At 42.3% G+C, this 22069-nt stretch overlaps 1 protein-coding gene and 1 long non-coding RNA gene across 3 annotated transcripts; both read left to right on the forward strand.

Annotated features, from left to right (window-relative positions):
• The first annotated feature begins 2018 nt into the window (after positions 1-2018).
• Positions 2019-3943, forward strand: LOC135491541 (uncharacterized). 2 transcript variants are annotated; one of them, XR_010447845.1, is made up of 4 exons: positions 2019-2111; positions 3007-3067; positions 3418-3493; positions 3701-3943. It is a non-coding gene; the product is annotated as an uncharacterized LOC135491541 (long non-coding RNA). The 2 variants fall into 2 exon arrangements; XR_010447844.1 differs by lacking the exon at positions 2019-2111 and adding an exon at positions 2186-2334.
• A 3437-nt stretch (positions 3944-7380) lies between these two features.
• On the forward strand, positions 7381-13021 carry LOC135490674 (uncharacterized). The gene is made up of 4 exons (XM_064776007.1): positions 7381-7398; positions 9275-9338; positions 11847-11912; positions 12129-13021. The coding sequence occupies exons 1-4, from the start codon at positions 7382-7384 to the stop codon at positions 12432-12434; spliced, it is 453 nt and encodes a 150-aa protein (XP_064632077.1). The 5' UTR covers position 7381; the 3' UTR covers positions 12435-13021.
• Positions 13022-22069: the final 9048 nt, after the last annotated feature.

The following is a 22069-nucleotide window of genomic DNA, read 5'->3' on the forward strand; positions in this document are numbered from 1 at the left end:
GTCCATCACAATGTCCTCCTCGACTACATTCACGAACTCTGGTCCATCCACGGCAGTCTCCTCTTCTTCCTCCAAGATAGCATGTGGTCCAGCTTCGATTGGCCTTGGTTGAAACGATGCTTCAAATCAGTTGACGATAACGTCCTCATCAACACCATCCCAGGCATCTCTGATGATGTTGGTCACGTCTCTCTCAGGCCGATGTGAGGGCAGTCTCCTCTTTCGTCCGTGTGGTCCTTCTTCCTCGATTTCCATTGTCGCCGTACGTGACATTTGAAGGACTTCATGACTGCAACGTCTAACGGTTGTACGAGGGATGTGCAACCAGCAGGTACGTAATCCAGGCTGCCTCTCATGTCGCGGACTCTCGTCCGGAAGTTCTCTGTCCGGTGGACCTGATAATGATCGACGATTAACAGGAACTGGTCGGTCTCGTTGTCGGTGATGTAGGGTGATAGGACTTCATCTAACCACTTGTGCGCCGTTTCCTCCCTCATCCAACCAGTTTCCGATAGGGTAATCTTTACATCTGCTGGTGGGTTGTCTTGGAGGGCTGCAAACACCCGGACGAAACCTCTTCTGGGGAAGGTGATGTGCGCCGGCAACTTTGCTCCAGAGGCTGCGATGCAGAGGGTGACGGTGCATCCCAACTTAGTATTTGACCTGGATGATCAGACGTCTATGGCCTTCTCCCCCGTGGTGTTGGCCGTGTACATGGTTCTCATATCAAACAGGACAAAGGTTTGGTCCATGTTAAAGAAGAACCGCATCTGTATATCAAGACGATCGATGCTCCCAGTAACCGCATCTCGGAAGGTCTGGATCCTTGCAGCAGCATCAGCGGGGACGGTCGTTGTATTCTTGGTCACCTTCCGTAGGGACACGTGGCGTCTCTTCATCAAGCACTCCACCCAGCCTATGGATGCGTTGAAATCCCATAGCTGAGGGCGACAATGCTGAATCCCTTCTCTGACATCTTGGGCTAACTCATTCCACTAGCTTTGCCACACTGCCAATGCCTTATCTTGAATGTCGAGAACGGAGACTGCGAGGCGATGCTCTCTCATCTGCTGCAGCCATTGGTAAAGCTGGTCCTCAACCTGTGGCCATAACGGATCACGGGGCTCCATCACCGTCTTCTTCCGGCCATGCCCTTCTTCTTGCTTCTGCTCGAGGTCCTCGAGATTCCACCTTCTAAACGTCTCACAGGGGATGTTATAGTAGGCGGCGAACTCTCTCATACTGCGCACCGTACCGTTCACCAGTGCCTCCTTCTGGTCTCTCAGGTAGGCAAGTTTTTCTGTCACGGTGTAGCGCCGGCGTCGTTTTCTCAGCAGCTCTACAGCATCCATTGTCGCACAGGTTGTCTGCAATGTGGGTACCCTCAGTGGGGCTTCATTTATAGGCCTAAGAGGCCCTAGAATTCCTCAAGAAAACCACAAATCCTAGAAACTTCGATTCTGTTTTCTCCCACGTAGGCCTAGGGAGTCTAAATAAAAAAAGAGGGTTGGAGAAAAACAGAGGATGAGCTCCTCGTTTTTCTTCGGAATTTCGTGACTACTATCATTGCCTGAATATCACTTTGCTTTACTAATAAAGCATTTGTAGATTTTTCTTCAGAGTTTCAATAAGGACTTTTTTTGTTTTGGGGGGTTTGGGTCAATCTAAAAGGTGCTTCAGTTTTATGAGACAACCTGTATAAACGGTCGGCGAGTGGCCTTACCATTTACGTCATTCCACATGCGCACTCATCGACCAGTAGGCCCACAACACTTCGAATCAATAGGGCTGCGGTAATAAGTGGTTTAGCGTAACCGTGACAGCTCGGCTGAGCCATCACAAGGGCCAGCGAAGTCACTCATTGGTTACCTCTGGTGAATAGACTCGAGAGAAGAGGCCGGGCCTTGAATATCCCGAAGTGGTGTTATTTTCATGAAACTACAGTATTTACAAAGATCATATTTTGTTATTTATTGATAAAACAAGCCATTTTACCACAGCAGGTGACACATATTAGGCCTGAATAAGACTTTAGAATTTGAAGTGGTGGTGACGATGCCGATATCCAAGATGGCGGAATTATACCAGTGGTCAAATCTCATCTATTTTGGGTAATTGCATCATTATTTCTTTTTGTGATTGGTGATTTGTAAAATTGAGAATGATTGAAAAATCAGTATTTTTTCACCCAAAGGCATGAGTGAACATTTGATAAGTTTATTGTGATTTAATTGGTAATTTGGTCGACATTTTGACAATTATATTTAGCAATATTTCGATAAATGCGGATCTGCTTCTTCCTCTTTTCGTAGTGACGGTGTTTCGATAACTCAGGTCAGTTTCACGGCAAAAATAAGTGGTAGTTTTGAAATTCGAATGTGCATTTATTGATGTAACGATAAAGTACATTTCCGAGAATAATAGTGAAAGTTTCAGAAGGTGTCGATTTTTGTAAAGTAGTGTATAGGCGATGGATTGGCTCAGCCATGTGCTCGTCGTGTCAGCGGGGCGCAAGCCGTCATGGGGGATGTAGGCCTACACTACAATGCACGTGATTAATGGTTGATCATTCACTCTCGTTGACAGTGTATTATTGAAATATTTGATTGTGATGATGGTGTATTGTACTAGGCCTTGCATGCTCCCAACGTGTGGCATATTTCACATTGATACTACCAGTATCAATTACAAAAAAATAGATTGTGAGTAACAATAGGCCTACATTCTACAATCAATGCTACATGTCATGGGGGTGGGAACGGGGAAGGGGGGGGGTAACTGTCTCGACGTCCCGTTAGGAAAAAAAGGCTTATCCCGTTTCCCAATACGCAATTTTAGCCGAATCGTGACGCAAAACACGGCTTGTCTCGAATCCCGCTAAAATAAGGGTGTCTATCCCGAATCCCGACAGTTATTTTCGGCCCATCTCAGTGTCCCGAAAATACCCGTTCTCCCCCTCATACATAGTAGACCATATTGTCACATTGATGTTTTCTTTCATTACAGTTAGACTTCGAGATCTACATTTTCGACAAAGGCCTGGTGTAATATTACGTACTTGATGAAGGTAATATTAATTTCTTCAAATTTGAAGCATGACGTTAATGGGGTACCAGCACACCTTCATTGATTGCTACGTGGCGCTGGTGGTAACTAAGATATTGCATCGCTCATATCACTTGAAAAAAACATTTACCCTAGTTACGACCAAAGCTGCTTAGCAGAGGGCGATACCTCATCAGGGCGCCACAATCATATCATTGGTGTGAAAGCATTTGTATGAAGTTTTTCAGTTCTCAATGTGTTCAAAACCTTAATTGTGAAATTGTGCACTTCGAATTCAAATTTACGTCACTACGTTAGTTTGACATCCATTGATGTCACGGTAATTTCACTGTTATGCTGTGCTGCTTTCAGGTTTAATGACACGAATGAGTACAAGTACATTACATTTTTCGACGAAGGCCTTCTGTAATTTCATACGCTTCTTACGGTTAGTATTAATTCATAATTTCTAGTAAAAAAGTTAATTTTGAAAGTGAAAAATATGTTACAATACAATAGACCTGCAAATACCATATACGCAAGTTTTGAACAAATATCACACATACTCCCCAGTTGACTTGTGATGATATTGATAATGGTGGTGGTGGTGTTATCATGTACATGGCTTCTAACGTAGTAAATGTTTTCTTTTCAGCAACATTCAATAGATTTATTTACTGTATTATCATTTCGACCAAGGCGAATTCGACACTTCAATTACACAAGGTTAGTAACTTTTGTTCACAAAATCCAAATGGAGGCAAATACAGAACAATCAAACTTAGTCATTCCAGTCAGTTACTGAAGCACAGTGAAAACTGTCGGGAGCAGTGCAACTGATGGCATGTCAAACTTCCAGTGACTGTCCCTGTCCATATATTTCAAGACAGTACAAATCTTGTAATCATTTTGTTTATGCAATGTACGTTATTATGTATCATTTCAGCATAATCAAACTTAGTCATTCCAGTCAGTTACTGAAGCACAGCGAAAACTGTCTGAATTAGTGCTGCTGATGGCATGTAATTACTCTGCTACCACTACCAGTGACAGTCAATGTCCATATATTTTCAAGTGTGCGAAATTAGTACTCGTCTACTTCTTAGTGTTATTTGAATGCAATGTATGTTATAAAAATATTTTTTCAACACTATATCAACATTCTCATTCCTGTCAGTTTCTGAAAATCAGCTAAAGCAATCGCTACCAATGCAGCTGATAACAGCAATTCTTTTTGTTCCCAATGCCCATCCATGACAATATATTTCACGCATGTGACAATCATGTAATCATCCTGTTTTTTGTGTTCTATTCATGCAATAAATAAATTCAGTATTTTCAAATCATTGGTGCTACAAAACTATTCTCATTATAGATTATTCATATTTTATAAAATGCTGTCATGTCAAATTTTGTGTCCTATAAATCATTATGAAGTCGGCATTTTATATACAACTTTTGTACTCCTCCTAAATAAACATACAAATCTTGTTTTATGTAAACTTTGTATATGTGACCCGTCACAGCAAAACCAGGCGCATGTCGCTCTGAGCTTGGCAGGTTGAGACGGACTGTTTGTTCATTTATCTATTGTCTGCCTTTTGTAAAATATGAGCACATCAATTTCTTCCATTATCTCCTGGTGTCATTTAAGCTCATCTTCTGTGCGACATGTACCTGGTTTTGCTGTGACGGGTCACATATTCTATAGATATACAACACTCTAATGTCACAATGCCTCTCTCACTCGCTTTTATATAGCAAGATGTATGAATAAACATGACACACCAACTATGTACAAAATTGCTAACAAACTGCACCATTTGTCAGTACACCACATGAAATACAGAGATATGTCTTAATTCTAATCTTTCATTAGCGACACCATTTCTTACCCGAGTGCCTCCTTCATTCATACATCTTGTACTTTAACTCAAGATACCCATCTTTGAATATTTTTAGTATACCAAGTACTACAATGGCAATGTATTGAAGTCATGTTCTTGTAGTGTTATTGGCTTTCTATTATCTTGTCAAAATACCACTTGGTTCTCGCAAAATCTCAATAAAAACAAATGCTATTGCATGTATTGCATATTCTAACAGCTATCCACTGTATCGATTTATCCATCATCTGTACTATTTGTCACAAAAATGTTATATTATGTAAATCATATTTCATTACATAATGCACACTGCCAATTACTGCTGAACCATTCATATGTCATTTAAATAAATAATTTTCAACTTTTTAAAACCGTCTTATAGTACTGTTCTTGTCACTTAGCTGAACCAATTGCTCTATAGCATGACATTTCCAGAAATGCCCCAGGGACTGACAAGTGCTGTTTTAACAGAGAGGTGTCCTATAAAACTGAGAAGTCGAGTTGAATGGAAACAACCAATTTGGAACCAAAAACTACTGTCCTTATTAAAGAGGTTGTCCTCAATAGAAAGGTGTCCACAAAAAGTAGGTCCACTGTATATGAAAGTACAAACCCTGGTACATGTAGTGACATCATCTACTCCTCGATGTGGACACCTGCAAATGCAGCGACAATGTCACATCAGTTATTTAATTCATCGTCCTTTGTGCAGATGGCACCACCCATCAAGCATGTTGGTGACGAATAGTGTCGCAGCATTTCGTCACAGAGCTTACACGAAAATGCACTGTCATTCATTCAGCCATAAGTGTAAGACTGTAGGGTTGTTTCCAACCAAAACATGTTCGAAATGTGTCAAGCATTCGGAACACCCAAAGACTGATTAGAGAAGTCAAAATTTAATGGAAACAACCAATTTGGGACCAAAACTAGTGTCCTTATTTGAAAGGTTGTCTTTAATAGAGAGGTGTCTACTAACGGAGGTTCCACTGTATATAATGTAGGAACCCTGGTTGTGACATTGTCCACTCCTCCAGCAGCGCACAACCAAATCCACAACAATGTCACACCAGTTATTTAGTTCATCATGCTTTGCGCTAGATGGCACCAACTGTCAGGCATGTTGGTGAATATGGAAGATAAGTGTCCCTGCATTTGGTCTCAAACCCAGGTTGTGACGTTGTCCTCAGGCTGTTCATTCATATCTTTGGAATAGGTTGGCCAAGCCTCATGGTAGAGTTTGCTAGTAAATTTCGTCTTGGTGTTTTGAATGGTTGACACATTCTCAACTTGTCAATTCTTGACAACTTGTCAATTCTTGACAGGAAACAACCTTATGGCTGAATAAATGGTCCTGGTCTCCAGTCATCTGCAGCCATTAGGGTATTCATTCTTTTGCTGGCTGCTTCATTCTCTGCTAGTTGAAAATGGGTCATCCTAAACATCATCCACAAGGATTTTAGTCATTGATTGCAATAAATTGTTATGATCATAAATTCACAAACATCATTAGACTACCTGTGATAGATGCCGATTGTTTCAAATAGTTGCCACATTTCGAACTTTTCATAGCTGGCATAACGCTGCAGTCCTACACTTACATGAATGCATGAAACTCTCTCCATCAAATCGTGTGCCGTAAACTGCCATAGCCAATACAATCGCCAGCCCCCCACGACAATTTTACTTCCTTTTGCTTACCAGATAAGAAAGACTGTATAGCTGATTACTATATATATTAGAACCTTGTAGGTCAACACTGCTGAATACTACATACCTATTTATGATCACCAATCTTCTCCCACTCTTTCTTCTTACCGAATGTGTCCACACTGCACTTATGGTCATTGTACTTTCATCTTATGTAAAATGTAACTTTTTACACGGTTTCAATAAACGATTTGTAATTTGTAATTTGTAAATTATAAATTTCACTAATAATTTGACGCCGCCAATTCCACTGGTCTTCGAAATACGTAAGCTACACTGTTGACGACTATGACACTCCTCACAAACCACATTGTGAATCAGACGCCGATAGGCTTGTTTTGCTCTATAGTGTCACCAGGAAAGAAAAGCATGCGACCTAACGCCGATCTATTTGTATAAAGTGATAATTGGAAGGTATATAGTAGGAAATATCAATAAAATAATCATTCCATGTCGTCTTTTGAGGGCATTTTTGATTGTAAAAAATATATGTGTACGTCACCGTAGTCTCTGCAATGAAAATTTTATCAGAGAAGTCTCGCGCAAGTAGAAGTTCTTTACCTATTAGTTCTTCACTTATTAGTCTCAACGTCTGGCGCAAAGCCAGACGTTTTCCATTACCATTTCACTACGATTTTTGACAAGAAGGAGCAGTGCGCGAGATATGCTAGTGAGCAGACTTCCCTCGCTTGAGTTTCTGAAGAATGTTCCATATCGCGCAAAGCTCATCACTGCCGATTATGACAGGCGTGCAACGGTAGGTATCTGCTCCCCAACTTCCACCCTATATACGGTACAATAAGTTACCATTTGATGGGAATGAGACAATGCCCTCACTGTGTATGGAGTCATAGGGATAAGAAGACATTATTCATTAGTGTTGGTACAAGTGATTTTGCCCAAAAAGCATGCGCATTCAAAAAACAAAATATGCAAGGTATCACAGACATGACCATGACGACGTGCAGAAAGTGCACTGGCCAGTGCATACCCTATGGCTATGTACTAGTAAACATGGTAAACAAGAACAACATCATTATTCATCGGCAGTTCATTTTACTCCGAGCTTTTCCTGAAACATATAGGCATGATGATTAGGCAGGAATTATAGTAGGGTAAAATAGAGTAAAAATAATGACTACATCCATGTAGCGAAACGACTCCACCCATGTAGCGAAACGTCCTCCATGTAGCGAAACGACCATACCCATCATGTAGCGAAACGACTCCACCCATGTAGCGAAACGACCTACCATGTAGCGAAACGACCGCCACATGTAGCGAAACGACTTGTAGCGAACTGGCAATGTAGCGAAACAGCCTGATACCGGCCTACCATGTACCATGACCAATAACAGCACTAGATCATGTAGATGTCAACAAGTTCACATGAACCGTATAATCCCGCATGGCGCATGTGTCTAAACCAAAGCCCCAAAATCACTTGTTTTGGTCTATTTCACTTGTGTTTCCCCCGTCTCCCAGTCCATAATACATTTACACTTTACAATCCCCGATCATGGCCCAACAAAAGGTCATCGGTTGACTAAAGGAACACAACTGTTCAATGGATTTATAGTTGAATGCGATCAAACTACGTCTTTTCAATCGTGGATTGTAAATTTAACCCCATGGGCCTAGGGAAGGCCCTATGACAATACTTTCGACACAGTTATTATCTCCGCTGCCTCCACCATGTTACACGCAGTGCTCACTGCTGATTCTAAAATGCGCCACCTAGTCAAAACAGGACATACGTTCTTCTAGGAATAGATCTCTTTCCAATATTTCGTCATTCCACTATCGTCATCGGTTTATGCCTGTTTCGCCTATTCCTGTTTCGCCTATTCCTGTTTCGCCTACAAAATTCCTGTTTCGCCTATTCCTGTTTCGCCTATTCCTGTTTCGCTTACTTTCCAGTACCCCTGCAATAAATCGACTCTCCCACGGGGAACCTTAGGGATGCATGTCCATTTTATGGGGAAAATGTGAGGTGACAATTGGATGATGTTAACGATGTGATGACAATTTGACTAATCAAATGCCATCAACTTTGTTATGCCATGACCGTTTTGAAAGAGTCACCTTGAAAGCGGGGACAGTCCGGGACTTATTTGACCATATGACCATAGGACCATACTGACACACAGTAAAAACTAATAGATTAAGTAGAGTAAAGCAGTCGTTTATTTTATGAAAACTGAATTCATGAGTTTTTGATAAAAATACATAATATTGTACATTCTCATAATTATTTGATCAAAATCAGCTGTAAAACCCATGTCATAATATACATGTAGGTACAGCACATATAAAGTCAAACAAGGTGGAAAATACATATCATGATATTATGTCAGACAAGGTAACTGATGGCATCAACGTAACTCATTATGTCCCTCTCTCCATTGACGTATTGTTTCAATGCGTACATATGTGGCTCTCCTCGGGTTTGGTCGGTCAGTAAGGGACGGTTCATATTCCTACGTCTGTGGGGAGGTTAGCCATACATTTGAATAGGCGAAACAGGAATTAGGCGAAACAGGAATAGGCGAAACAGGAATAGGCGGAACAGGAATAGGCGAAACAGGAATACACCTCGTCATCACCTCATGATACTTTCATTGACATTACAGGCACACATCCACAGAGCACTCTTCAAATCATCTACACAGTGGTTATCCAACTAGGATTATAAAGGTAATTTCTTAGCCCCGCACAGTGGGTTTCAGTCTTGATAAAGGGGCACTATTGCTAGCAGCTAGGTAGGCAAGATAAAGTTAGACGAAGTAGCCGATAGGGGTCTCTCACCCCTCAAAATCCGTCACAACTATTCAAGCTTGTACAATGAATACATGCAGCGCTGACTCTAACAAGACCCAATGGGAATGTCCCACAGTCATCTGTCAAAACCAAGACCTATGTTGTAGTATGATCTCTTGCCAATATTTAGACCATATCCACAACTCCGTGGATATGGTCTATTGTTTTTACTGAGCCGATCGCCAGTACCCGAGGGATGTGGTTTTCGACACGTATCTCCGAAACTGCCGCACGGAACAACCTGAAATTTGGTTAGGTTACGTTTCATAACCTGCTAACGAACAACGTGTACTTTATTTTTGCAGCCGTTGCTTACTTTTTTAGTTTTCGGGTGATTTTTGATGAAAATCGCTGGTTCTGAACCGTTCCGGTAATAGCACTGCCTCCCGCGTTTTTACCGATTAGGCAAGTTGCTCAACGTTGATCTGTCCCCGACCTGAACAGGTGGGAGGATACCCGCTACATGGAAGAGCCAACAGACATTTCGTCTACGCATTCTAGACTGGGTGAGTGTGATTTTTTCGTGATTGTAATCGCCCTCAAATTTGTGTTGAAACACTGCATCAGACAAAATTAATTCATCAGAGGTCATGAAAAGGATCTTAAGAATATATATTCGCTGTTAGTTTGGGTGATTATAGGGAGCACGTCCATCTTTTGAGGCAAACTTGTCATCCGAAAGTTTCCAGATCCCCGCAATGGCGGATATACATTCATCAAAAAAATTACGAATTCGGGCAAGTTTCATCAAACTGTGCGCCTTAAACACCTACGAATGTCTCAAAATCACCCAGACTCTACACATGAGATATACCTTCACTGAAAATAATTGCTAAAACCTCGCTTAACGTGTCGCGAGTGCTGAAAGCAACAGTTTTGGAGATCGTTTTTCTGTACATCCTGCTCACTCCTGTAGAAATGTACAGTAAAGCACGTATACACGTGCAGTGTAAATGGACACACGAATGTACACACCTTCTGAAAATTTTGTCAGCAAAGGTGATAAGTGTTTGTTCTGAATTATGACAATGAAATTCATAGACTATTAGCAGGTAGTCAGTGTCTGTTGGTCTGAATAATGAATGATAAAACTTCTGGTGAAGTTAAAATATTTCCTCGCTCTGTTTTACAGCCTGACGCAGTGACGGGGATGATCAGCATCTGTTCTGTTCTGCGACCGCATCAGTCACGGATATAGGAGCCTTGACCACGAGGAGCTGATGAGGCAAAGTCGTATAACCGTCTTAACCTTGACATCGGTGCAGTGCTGAATTTGCCGTCCGAAGACAAACCAGTATAATATTCCAGCCGTATTTCGTTCTTTTCACTGTAATTCTTTTACTTCAAAAAGACTGAATAAATAAACCTACTGTGGCAGTTAGTTTAAAAAGATATTATTGCATTTTACGTTTTTACTCTTAGTGCTGATCGGTCATACCCCTTGGGCCTGGCCGTAACCTTGCATACTGGTTGTCTCGATGCCGTATGCTATGACCATGTATATATCTACTGGACTGGTTTGTTGCACCATGTCGAAGGAATTTTATGTAGAGATCAAGACACTTCCCTCGCATCACAATCTACACCTCAAAAGAATGGTTGTAAAAATCCGGTTGCCCCTATGTTGTGACCATGCATGCATCAATGGCCTGGGATGTTGCAACCTACACTTCAAAGGAATGCGAAGTCTAAATCACATTTATTTTTTGTCCCCAGGTTGTGACTTTCCTAACGACAATTGCAGACCATATCACTGGTGATAGTGTTTTGTCATCTTAAAAATGAGCACCAGGACAAAGCACCAAAAACCTGCCACTTAAGATCAGATCAGAAGTTACCTACGTGGTGCCAGTACCCACAAGTGCATGATTGACACCTAGATCATTTGAAGAAAAAATTGGCAGCAGAACCATGTGTGCATGGAGGGAGGTATTATAATATAAATACTGTGGAGACGCAATGTATTATTGGTCGTCCCAACATTGGGAGCTTTCATCCCCACCAGCCATATCAGATGGCCAACTGGTTTCCCTCACTCGACCAGAAAACTCATCAAAAGATACGAAAGATGTTGAGATTCAGATTACATTTGCTTGTTGTCTGCTGGATTCTGACCATCCATATGCTGTGTTGTTGCAGTCCCAGAACCATCGCTAATTCTAGTATTTATGATGCCCCTACTGTCACAACCTAATTCAGCTGGTTATTCAGGGTTATTTGCCTCTGATTTATCTGGTTATATCCTGGTGCAAACCTAATTTCTCAACATGACAAAATACTTTCACCAGGGATATGGTCTGCAATTTGCTGTTAGGCGAATTGCCCAATACTAGTTAATAATTGCACTATCATCATCACCTCATCATACTTTCATTGACATTACAGGCACACATTGACATAGACTTCTGTTGCAATCAACGACACAGTCGCTATCCAAGTAGCATTATAGAGGTAATTATCATTATCATACCTCATTAGCATGTGAACCAATCGCGTCGCGTCCTTTGCGATCACGGCAAAGCCTCATGGAATAATGTCTTTCACCATTGAATAATTTTTCATATTCCATGCCTACAACTTCAATTTCTTCATATTCCATGGCTACTCCCACTGAATGCAGAAATGAAACTATTAACACCATGTCTAACATCACCATTGTTCTTGCAGGCAACCAGTACACCTATCCCCATGCTAGAATTCAGGGCAGCAATCACTAATGTGCTGCAGCACTATGCTACCAACAACATCTCCTGGGAAATCTGCGGCTGGTACAAGCCTGGTATTAAAGCCACCGACGAAAAAGTGCAGCCGCCCACATTCCACCTCACGTCTGTCCGACCAGCTGCAATCCTCGAGGACGCCCCACTGTACCACCTACCACACATTGCCAATCCACGCCTCCAAGTTGAAATAGCAGTCGAACGTCCTTGCCAATTTCACATCGGCCACAACCAAAGGCAAACAGCAGCATGACGATCGCAACCACACCTTGCCAACAATCCGGCGCCTTCGACATCCCGGCAAAAATCACCAGACCTGCCCGACATACGTTCCACAACAAGGAGACCAAAACGCCCTGCACCCAGCCTCGTCATTCAGCGCTCAAGCACATCAACCAGGCAGCAAACCACACCACCAACTTCGGACGTGTCCGATGACAACTAACTTACTCCAACCATGGCCATCATGTACCACAGTTCAGGGAATAGACTTTCATAACGATCGAATCTCAAACTACGCGGCTCTTACTAATCCACATCAGACATTCCTTTCTTCAGATATCATGTCTCATTCTTGCCTCACCGGAGACAGTCTGTACTGTACAACCAAATCATAATGCTCAAATTATACACAATTTACATACCGTCCATGTGACTAATTACCTCAAAATGCTGCTCCGTTTGTGGCAACTTCTGCTACCCTACCACAGTGAAAACATAACACTGCTGATATTGTTCACTGCTCATGTTGGTTTACCTAGCTGCTGCCTATAGTCTCCCTTTAACTGCGGAACACTTCAAAGTCGATAAAATGCCATGTTCCACCTTTTAATGTGTTCAGACCGCCATTTTCAAAATAATCTAGTCAGGACACTGCCTTCTAGTCTCATAATAAATTTTGCTTTCCTCAATAATAACATTTCTTCTTCTTCAATGCTTTCGTCATTCCAAACTTCTCCTCCTCTGACTTTTACAGGGGTACAGTCATGGCAATCAAAACCCAAATACTGAGACCAAATGCCTGTTGACTGTGCTTTAAGAGAGACTGGCGCCATGCCTTGTCTCTCTTAAAGCACAGTCAACAGACACCCACCCCCTCAGACTCAGAAACCACAAACGCCCAACCCTTCCTGCTACCTTAATACTTCTGGATGTTTTTAAAGAAAACACATTTACATGTTATTTCTGTTACAGTTTCAAAACACTTATGACACGTTTTTTTACGTCTAAGTTTGTCTTGCACGTTGCCTCAGTCATCATTTTATGCCCCGGTATACCTAGGTGTATTAGACATGTATTAAAACAGTAAAAATTGATGTCTTTCAATTTTTGAAGCACATTCACTGTGTTGTAAAATAAAACACTAGGCGTTCACCAGGTTTCCTGTATTTTCAGGTGATTGGAACGCCAACTGGATGGATTAGACAGGAAGCTCTGGAGTTCTGGCTCACTGAGGTTTTCTGTCCTTTTGTTGATGGAATCGAAAGAGAGGAGGTTGAGGACAATTTGCTATTGATAATGGATCGCTGTCGTGTTCATCTGCAGGAAGAATTCCAACTTCAAGCCGCTGATGTTAATGTCGTTACTCAGTACATTCCCCCTGGGTGTACCTCGATTGTGCAACCATTGGATTGTTCAGTTATGCGGGCCTTCAAATCAAGAACGCGCAACGAATGGAAAAGGTTGAAAAAAAAACAATACGGATGCAAATGGAAGTTGTCCAAAAATTCAATGGGAAACCGTTTTGAACATTGTTTCAAGGTCATGGGATGCAATAGTGCCTGAGGCCATCGTGAGGTCGTGGGACGTGGCCGGGCTTATGCATGATGGAGCAGCAGCTGACCATGATTTGCTATTAGACAATCAGGAGATGGACGATTTTGAAGAAGATGGGCTTGGATTTGATGACGAGATTGACATTAATTAGTTGATTTGTTGACTTAAGATGTCAATGTGTTGGAATTGTTATGTAAGAATGTTGTTTTTGTTTGAGGACCTGTTTGTTCAGGATTTATCAACTGTTGAATAAAAAATGAATCTTTACATTTTAATTTTAGTCTTTCATGTCTGACAAAATGAATCAAGGAAAATGAAATTGCCACCAATCTTTGTCTATTACCCTTGGCATACCGGTAACGTTTATTTTGGAACACCCTGTATTACAAACAGCCTGAATATCGCCTTTTGAAGCCAATCCGTGAGGCAAACAACCCGCCGACACGCGCTATTGAACATATTACAATAACCCTGCCAATCACTAACAAAGCAGAAAGTCTATTATCTGAGAAGTACTTTAGTCAGACCACATTTGCAATACAGTGAACTGACCCCGATAAATGAATATTAAAATGTTGCCGGGGCTTATATGTACCACGTGAGTAGCATTACCACAGTTACGTGGTGAAAAAGGCGGTCCGCTGATCTACGAATATTTAATGGACTGTCGGTATAACTGAGAAGGTACAGTATGTACCCCTAGGTCAAATGACCTCAGATACTAAATTTCCATGTGATTTGATTCATGGATTGGCGTACAAAGGAGGTGATGTTTGGGAGTGACAGCCAAAACGTCATCTTGTGGATAAAGCGACTAAGTAAGACAACTGAAACCTTTCATCGCAAATCGAGTAGGCCTGATGCAGCAACATACATGTAGGATTGATGGTCCTCTGATCATGAAGATTCACGTTGGATAATAGAACATAACATTTATTATTGAGATCATCACATTGGCTCCATACAGAATACCTCCGTGCAGAATTTCGTTCGTGCATGCTCTTATTTTGTTTCGTTGTGAGTTAATTTCGTGCGTGCGTGCTCTTATTTTGTTTCGTGTTCTACTTTATGTATTTGTTTGCCGTAGATTACTTGTGTGTGCCCTAATTTTGTTTCAGTGGGCTAGGATATATTTTACGTGCGGATTTTGTTTACTTTTGCTACTTTGTGTAATTTTTTTTCGATAAAAATATTTCGATTGTATGAAAATATTTTTCGACCTATGTTATTTTATTTTTAGCATCTCTTTTTAATTTTGTGGCTAAATATTTGTTCTGGCACTTAGGAGCCACCGTAGTAAACACACAAACAAAACTGATAGTCCAATTGGTAAATGAACATCAATTAAACTGCAAAACACTAGTCTAAACATCAAATTCTAAAGTCATTATGAAAGTGAGGGAGAGGTTACCAGTACATCACCTCAAGAATCCAATCTTTACCATTGGAGTGTTCATGACATAGGCTACTTTCATGTTATTTCACAACGGACTGGTAACTTATGCGAGCGTGCTGGGCGCGTGCTCGGCGGACGTAGGCATGGTTTGAGCGGTGCGGCGTTATTCCCATCTTTAAGGCCCGTGCACACCAAAACCGCGCGTCGACCGCGGCGGAAAACGCGGCGGTTTCCGCCTGCAGACAGGGGTCACACAGGGGTTACACCAGCGCGCGAAACGATGCGCGAGGCGCGCTTTTCTACGCGGGAAATTCGTCCATTTGCCAAGATGATGGAGCCAGAAGAGGACGTCCGAGATATTTTGGCATTTTATGCCTATCTAAAGCATAGAAAACGCAAAGGGCAACGTACAATTTGGGTGCATGATATATTCCAAAAAAGGAAGAAGCTTGGCGAATATCATCACTTGGTGAAAAGTCTGTTCTCCTATGAAGACAAATTCTTTGAGTACTTCAAAATGAGTCCATGGCACTTTGAACATGTCCATGCTCTCATAGAGGCTGACATCAGGAGATCCGATACTAATTATCGCGAGGCAATCACCACTAGGGAACGGCTGGCCATTTGCTTGAGGTAAGTGATAAAAACTTGATCATTCAGTTCCTTGTAACAATGTTTATTTAACCAAACATACAAAGTGTAATGTTTTTGCAATCGTCGTTGCAACTGAAAGATGATGAGTGAACGCATCACATCACATCACACTTCTCTGTGATGTATGAAATTACAGTGCAACATACGGCCAAAATAACACTTTCCATAAAACCTATAAACAACCTATATCAAGGGTACAAGGGCATCTTCGTTGCACGGATTATTGTCACCGACCCTCCTGGTCGTACACTGATCGAGACAAGAAATATTGATAAAAGTAAATTCGAAACAACAAAAATTAAATCGCGAACATAGGCTTTCTGGGTGCTTTTAAATGAACAGTCAACAGTACTTCACGCAAACAGTCGTTCCTCTACATTAGTTGTGTGAAAGTGCCTGAGTATGATGCATCAGACTCAAATGTGTTACTTGAGAGGGAGGCTGGTGTTTCACTCCGAGGCATAGGGTTGTATGGAAGCCTTTCCGCTGCCATCCCATAAGGTTGACTATAGACGCTAGTACTTGGTTGTGTGTAGCAGTACTCCTGTCTTGGTCTGAGTTGTTCTGCTGGTCGAGAATAAAGATGCTCCATTTCAGCATCATGGACAACTTTGTGGATGGAAAATCGAACTTCTGCCTGTGCTTTTGCGGGGAGCTTTCTGATGCTGTTTGCCATGGAATTGAGAAATAGGGTTACATAGTCGTCGGTTTCTTCTGCTCTTTTAGGGGTTGGTTCTTTCTTTGCTTTGAGGTAGTCAACAATGGCAACCTCCACTTCATCTGCAGCTTGCGCCTTAAAGCATCGCCTCTTTTTAGGTGGAGGTCTTGGAGTTGAGGCCGGGATCAAGCTAGTACTAGTAGATGGTATGTCTGCAACTTTGGAAGAAGGCGCTGGTTTCACAGGTTGAATTATACTGACGTCATCACTGTCATCTTCAGACAAAGGTTGCGGAGTATTTCCCTCTTGTGCTTCAACATCAGCAGTGCTTTCTCTCTCCGCCTCGCTATCGCTCAGGTTACCGCTTGTTCTGAAGAAAAAAGGTGGATCACGGTTAGAGTCGGAGGCATTGTCTGTGGCCGAGGTTAATGAGTCGGTACGGCTGGTGAGACAGAGTTGGTTCGTCAGGTTGGACTTGATGCCAAAGTTATTGTGGGGATAAAACCTAGGTATTTGTAGTCTACTTACTGGCGTTCTCCTAGAGTTGGAATTATAAATTCGAGTAGATGGGCATATTTATACGGCTTCACTTCTTTGGCCCTTTGTCCACTTTTGGTCTTAGATTTCTGTCGATATTTCACGAAGGCATCCCGGATATTCTTCCACTTTGTTTTTGCTTCAGTAACTGAAAGGATATTGAACAAGTACTTATTCTAACCGCTTTTCTCGTTGCAGGTTCCTGACAACTGGCGACTCATACTTAACAATATCATTCAGCTATCGTGTCGGGAAATCAACAGTTACTTCCATAGTAAGAGAAACATGCGATACCATTTGGAAGAGGCTTCAGCCATTGTATATGCCTAGACCCAACAGACAACAGTGGTCTGACACGGCAGCAGGATTTGGAGACCGTTGGCAATTCCCAAACTGCCTTGGTGCGCTCGACGGCAAACATGTCCTTATTACAGCACCTGTAAACTCCGGTAGTATGTACTTCAACTATAAGAAATCATTTTCTGTTGTTTTGATGGCTCTTGTTGACCACAAGTATTGTTTCAGCGCTATTGACGTCGGGGCGTACGGTTCGAATAGCGATGGCGGTATTTTCAAAGCATGTCCACTCGGCAAGAAACTCGTGAATGGAACTCTGGATATACCTGAAGACAAGGCACTGCCAGGTACTACAGAACCTATGCCTCTTGTGATGATTGGAGATGAGGCGTTTCCGCTTCGTACTAATCTGATGCGTCCAGTACCGGGACGTGGACTCTCTAAAGAGGACAGGATTTTCAACTACCGCCTGTCTCGTGCACGTAGAATTGTCGAAAATGCTTTCGGCATCTTGGCAAATAGGTGGAGGATGTACCACAGGAAAATACCACTTGACCCAAACAATGTTGATTCGGTAGTCCGGGCCAGCTGTATCCTGCACAACATGATGCAAACCGACAGTCACCCACAAGGAGCACCAGCTTGTCCACCTATTGAGCAGGGCGGCGACATAACTGATGGAATTTTGAGGGACTTGGATGACAATGGAGGTCGTTCAGGTGCTGATGCAATGGACGTTAGAGACAGATTCAAAGAGTACTTTTCGTCTCCTCAAGGTTCCGTCTCGTGGCAGGATCAATGCTGCTTTGGGCATTGTGAGGAGTAGCGAACAAAAACTTTGGCGTGCCCGGGGCCTGTTTTTGAAGAGTAGGTCTATCATAGATTGTGGGTGACCAATGTCCGCGAATTCATATTCACTTAACATGTACATTGTAGCTTACTTGAACGCAACTCGGGACACTTTTCTGCGAGATGTACTTTGTACTGATCAGGTGTAAGGTGACTAAGATATAGAATTATAACAATTTGATGAAATTTCGTTATTTAGGATATCAGTCCACATGTATTACCTTGTTTTGACTTTTGACTATATGCGAGCAGCAGAATCTGAATTCTGGAATTTGACATTGGATACAATAGTGATGCCACCTATGAACGAGGAAAACACTTTCTTGTGTAAAGTGGACACATTATACATCTGCCAAGGTTGTCTTCTTTATAACATTTCATACATTTGTTATCTTGAGGTTCGCCTATTAGAGAACTGTAGCCTGGCTTAAAAAGGCACATAAGCATCGACCTTGAAAGTACATTTGAAGGGAAAATAAAGCAAACTCTCACCATCAATTCCAACTCGTTTTCCAATTGTCTTCCAGACATCCTCCTTGAAATCTGATCTTTTGTAATCTGCCTGTCTCTTGTCAAACAAAATCGGATTTTTCTCTACCTCGATAATCAAAAGTTCATGTATATCATGCTCGGGTCGCTCAGGAGAGGACTCGCTAGGTACATATCTCTTCGATTTCGCTTTGGGCATGATCAAGCCAGAGTTCCTGCTGTTGAAACAACTGGACCACGTGTGTAGATGAAGATATGACACTGCACCCTCTTCACCTGATCTGCAGACTGAGCATGCGCAGTGAGAAAAAACGCCGCGGCTTGCGGGCTGAATAACTCAAAAGTTATCTGGCGCGGCGCCGCGGCGGCGACCGCGCCGCGCCCGCGCGTCAATTTTTGCCGCGCGGTTTTGGTGTGTCCTATTCATAGAAAATCTATTGAAGTTATTTTCGCGGCGATGAACGCGCGTCGTTTTTCGCCGTCGCGGCCCGCGGCGCGGTTTTGGTGTGTACGGGCCTAGTTGCTGAGCTGCATCGGCGGAATCCATGGTGTCGTCTTCCTCATCGGCGGTCGTATCGTCGCGTTGAGTTGGGTCGATCCGTTTGAAATGGGTGACGTTGCGTGTAATCATGTATGATCCTCGGCGTGCGGTGATCATACTGCCTTTCTTGCTATCCACGGTTAAAGGCTTGGGGTCAAAATAGGGCGAGAGTTTATTTTGACGGTTCTGACGTACCAAGACGGTGTCTCCTTGACGGATGTCAGAGACTTTGGCGCGTCGTTTCGTATCAGCATAGTTTTTCATAGTTTGCTTCTTCAGCTTGTCGTTCTGTTGAACTCGGGAGCGCGTCCCTTTGAATGGCTTTGCATCACGTTCGGATATCAGCGGGAGTTGAGTGCGGAAGCGGCGATTGTTCAAAGCTTCGGCTGGGGCGACACCTGTGGTCGTGTGAGGAGTTGCCCTGTATTGGCGCAGAAAACGGCAGAGTTCATGCTTCCAGTTCTTCTTTTCGATCCCGGCTGTTCGTATCGCTTTTATCATCGGATCCATGAAGCGTTCCGCCTCACCGTTGGCTTGTGGCCACAGTGGGGTTACTTTCCGATGTTTGAACCCGAGTTGTTTAGCGAATTGATCAAAGTCCTTGCTGTTGAACGGGGGCCCGTTTTTTGATCGTGCGGTTTCTGGAATTCCTTGTCGAGCGAATATATTGTCCAATTTTGGAATTACGGTTTTGGCTGGTGTTGAGTTGATGATTTCTACCTCTGGAAACCGACTGTAGTCGTCTACTACAGTTAACAACATATCGTTGGATGGCAGTGGACCGGCGAAGTCCATAGACACTTCACTCCACGGAGCTGCAGGAAGGCGAGATATAGTGAGTGGTTCTGGAGGGGTAGAATTTCGAGTCGTTGCCTGACATGGTATGCATTGCTTGATGATCTGCTCAGCCATCTTGTCGATACCTGCAAACCATATCTTCGAGCGTAGTAACCGTTTTGTCTTGACGATTCCTTGGTGACCAATGTGGGCGAGGTCGATTGCTTTCTGCTGGAGTTTTTCAGGAATCAGCAAGCGGGTTTGTCGCAGGATCATGTCGTCATGAGAAAGCAGTTCTGCTCGAATTGGTTTGTATGGGATCAAGTCATTGTCCTTCCAGCTGTTTGTCTGTAGTGCTGTGTGTTTTTTTTTACAATGACTGGGTCACTACGAGACGCTTCTCTGATCTCATCGATTGACATGGCATTTGGTACGGCGTGTTGGCAAACGAAGTTGACGTATTGTTCTGCGACATTTTCTTCTTCAGCTGGAGTGCTTGGGTGGCGGCTGAGGAAATCTGCTGGATTGTTTTCATCTCGTCCCGGTTTGTACACTGTAAATCTGGATGTTTTTGAAGAAAACACATTTACATGTTGTTTCTGTTACAGTTTCTAAACACTTATGATACGTTTTATTTATTCAAGATTTGTTTAAACAGTAAAAATGGATGTCTTTCTATTTTTGAAGCACATACACTGTGTTAAAGTTGTAAAATCAAACGCTAGGCGTGCACCAGGTTTACAGTGTAGAAAGATAAGGAACAAACTTTATGAAACGTATTTTGGTAGGCGTGATGTTGAGCTTATAATAGAGAGTTGTTTTGATGATGTTCAATCTTATTGTATTGGATGTTTTCATGCGCAACATCAATTGATAGGATTATCACACGGAAAATAACTCAAGTTACCTTTTTGTAAATCTCTCCGTCCATCCCACACATGCAGTAAAATTCGAACGTTCTGGTTTCTTGAGGATGATATCCATCTTTTCCTCATCCGGTAACTCATCCCACCATTGTGCCCACATTAGCTCAGCTCTATTTCTGATGTCTTCTGATGAAACCGGCAGCCCAACGCGTCGAACACTTTGAAACCATTCCAAGAGACGTTCCTCCATAACAGGCCAATACGCTGGAAAGGAATACAGCATTATTAAAATAACATCATAAGTAGTTCTAAGATAACCTTTACATTCCTCTTAACTCATTCACCCCAACCACGCTAACCCAGAATGTTTAATGACATTTTCCGATTTGTGGGATTTTTTTTAAATTGAAGAAATGTTCTTCATTAGCAACAAATGAACAAGTTTTCTTCATAAGTTTTTCTCTCAAAAAACAGAATTTTGAGAAAAACTTACCAGAAGATGTCGTCTGCTGAGGCTCTGTACTGGCCGAGTTAAATTTCAACGATGGTTTCATATCGTCCTAACAGCTTCATGCAACATGGGTGTATGCTAATGTATCTAAAAGGGTTAACGTACCAATTCCACTATCCTTCACTTTCCTTTCTTGGCCTTTCGTTTTACTTGATGCAAAGTTGTCCCGAATCCACTCCTCATTGGTCAACCAGGATAAAAAAGTTGTCCTCTTTAACATCTGATCGGCTGCAAATTTGCTCGCGGATCTGTCCTGCATTCGGAATGCATCAATGTACTTTAATTTCTGTTTTGCAGAATAAGACGCTCGAAGTAAACCTGCCATTTTGTAATGATTGCACACATTAAGTCATGGGCGTGGGTCACTATAGACCTACTGGTTGCACCAGCGATTGGCCAAGATCAAAACATTCACAGAAGGTCTTGGACTCCCCATATGAGACTTAGAAACTAGATTCATATCACTTTTCCAATGCACTTGACCAACCCCGATAAATGAATAGGAGCATTGCAACTTTAATGTTGGGACACCCTGTA

Source organism: Lineus longissimus, chromosome 7 (genome assembly GCF_910592395.1).
Source record: "Lineus longissimus chromosome 7, tnLinLong1.2, whole genome shotgun sequence".
NCBI lineage: Eukaryota > Metazoa > Nemertea > Pilidiophora > Heteronemertea > Lineidae > Lineus > Lineus longissimus.

Bases quoted from the DNA above. Each gene is read 5' to 3' on its own strand.
- LOC135490674 (XM_064776007.1), top strand. The intron at 9,339-11,846 runs GTAATTTCTTAG...TTGACATTACAG, and splicing joins ATCCAACTAGGATTATAAAG to GCACACATTGACATAGACTT. The intron at 11,913-12,128 runs GTAATTATCATT...TTGTTCTTGCAG, and splicing joins ATCCAAGTAGCATTATAGAG to GCAACCAGTACACCTATCCC.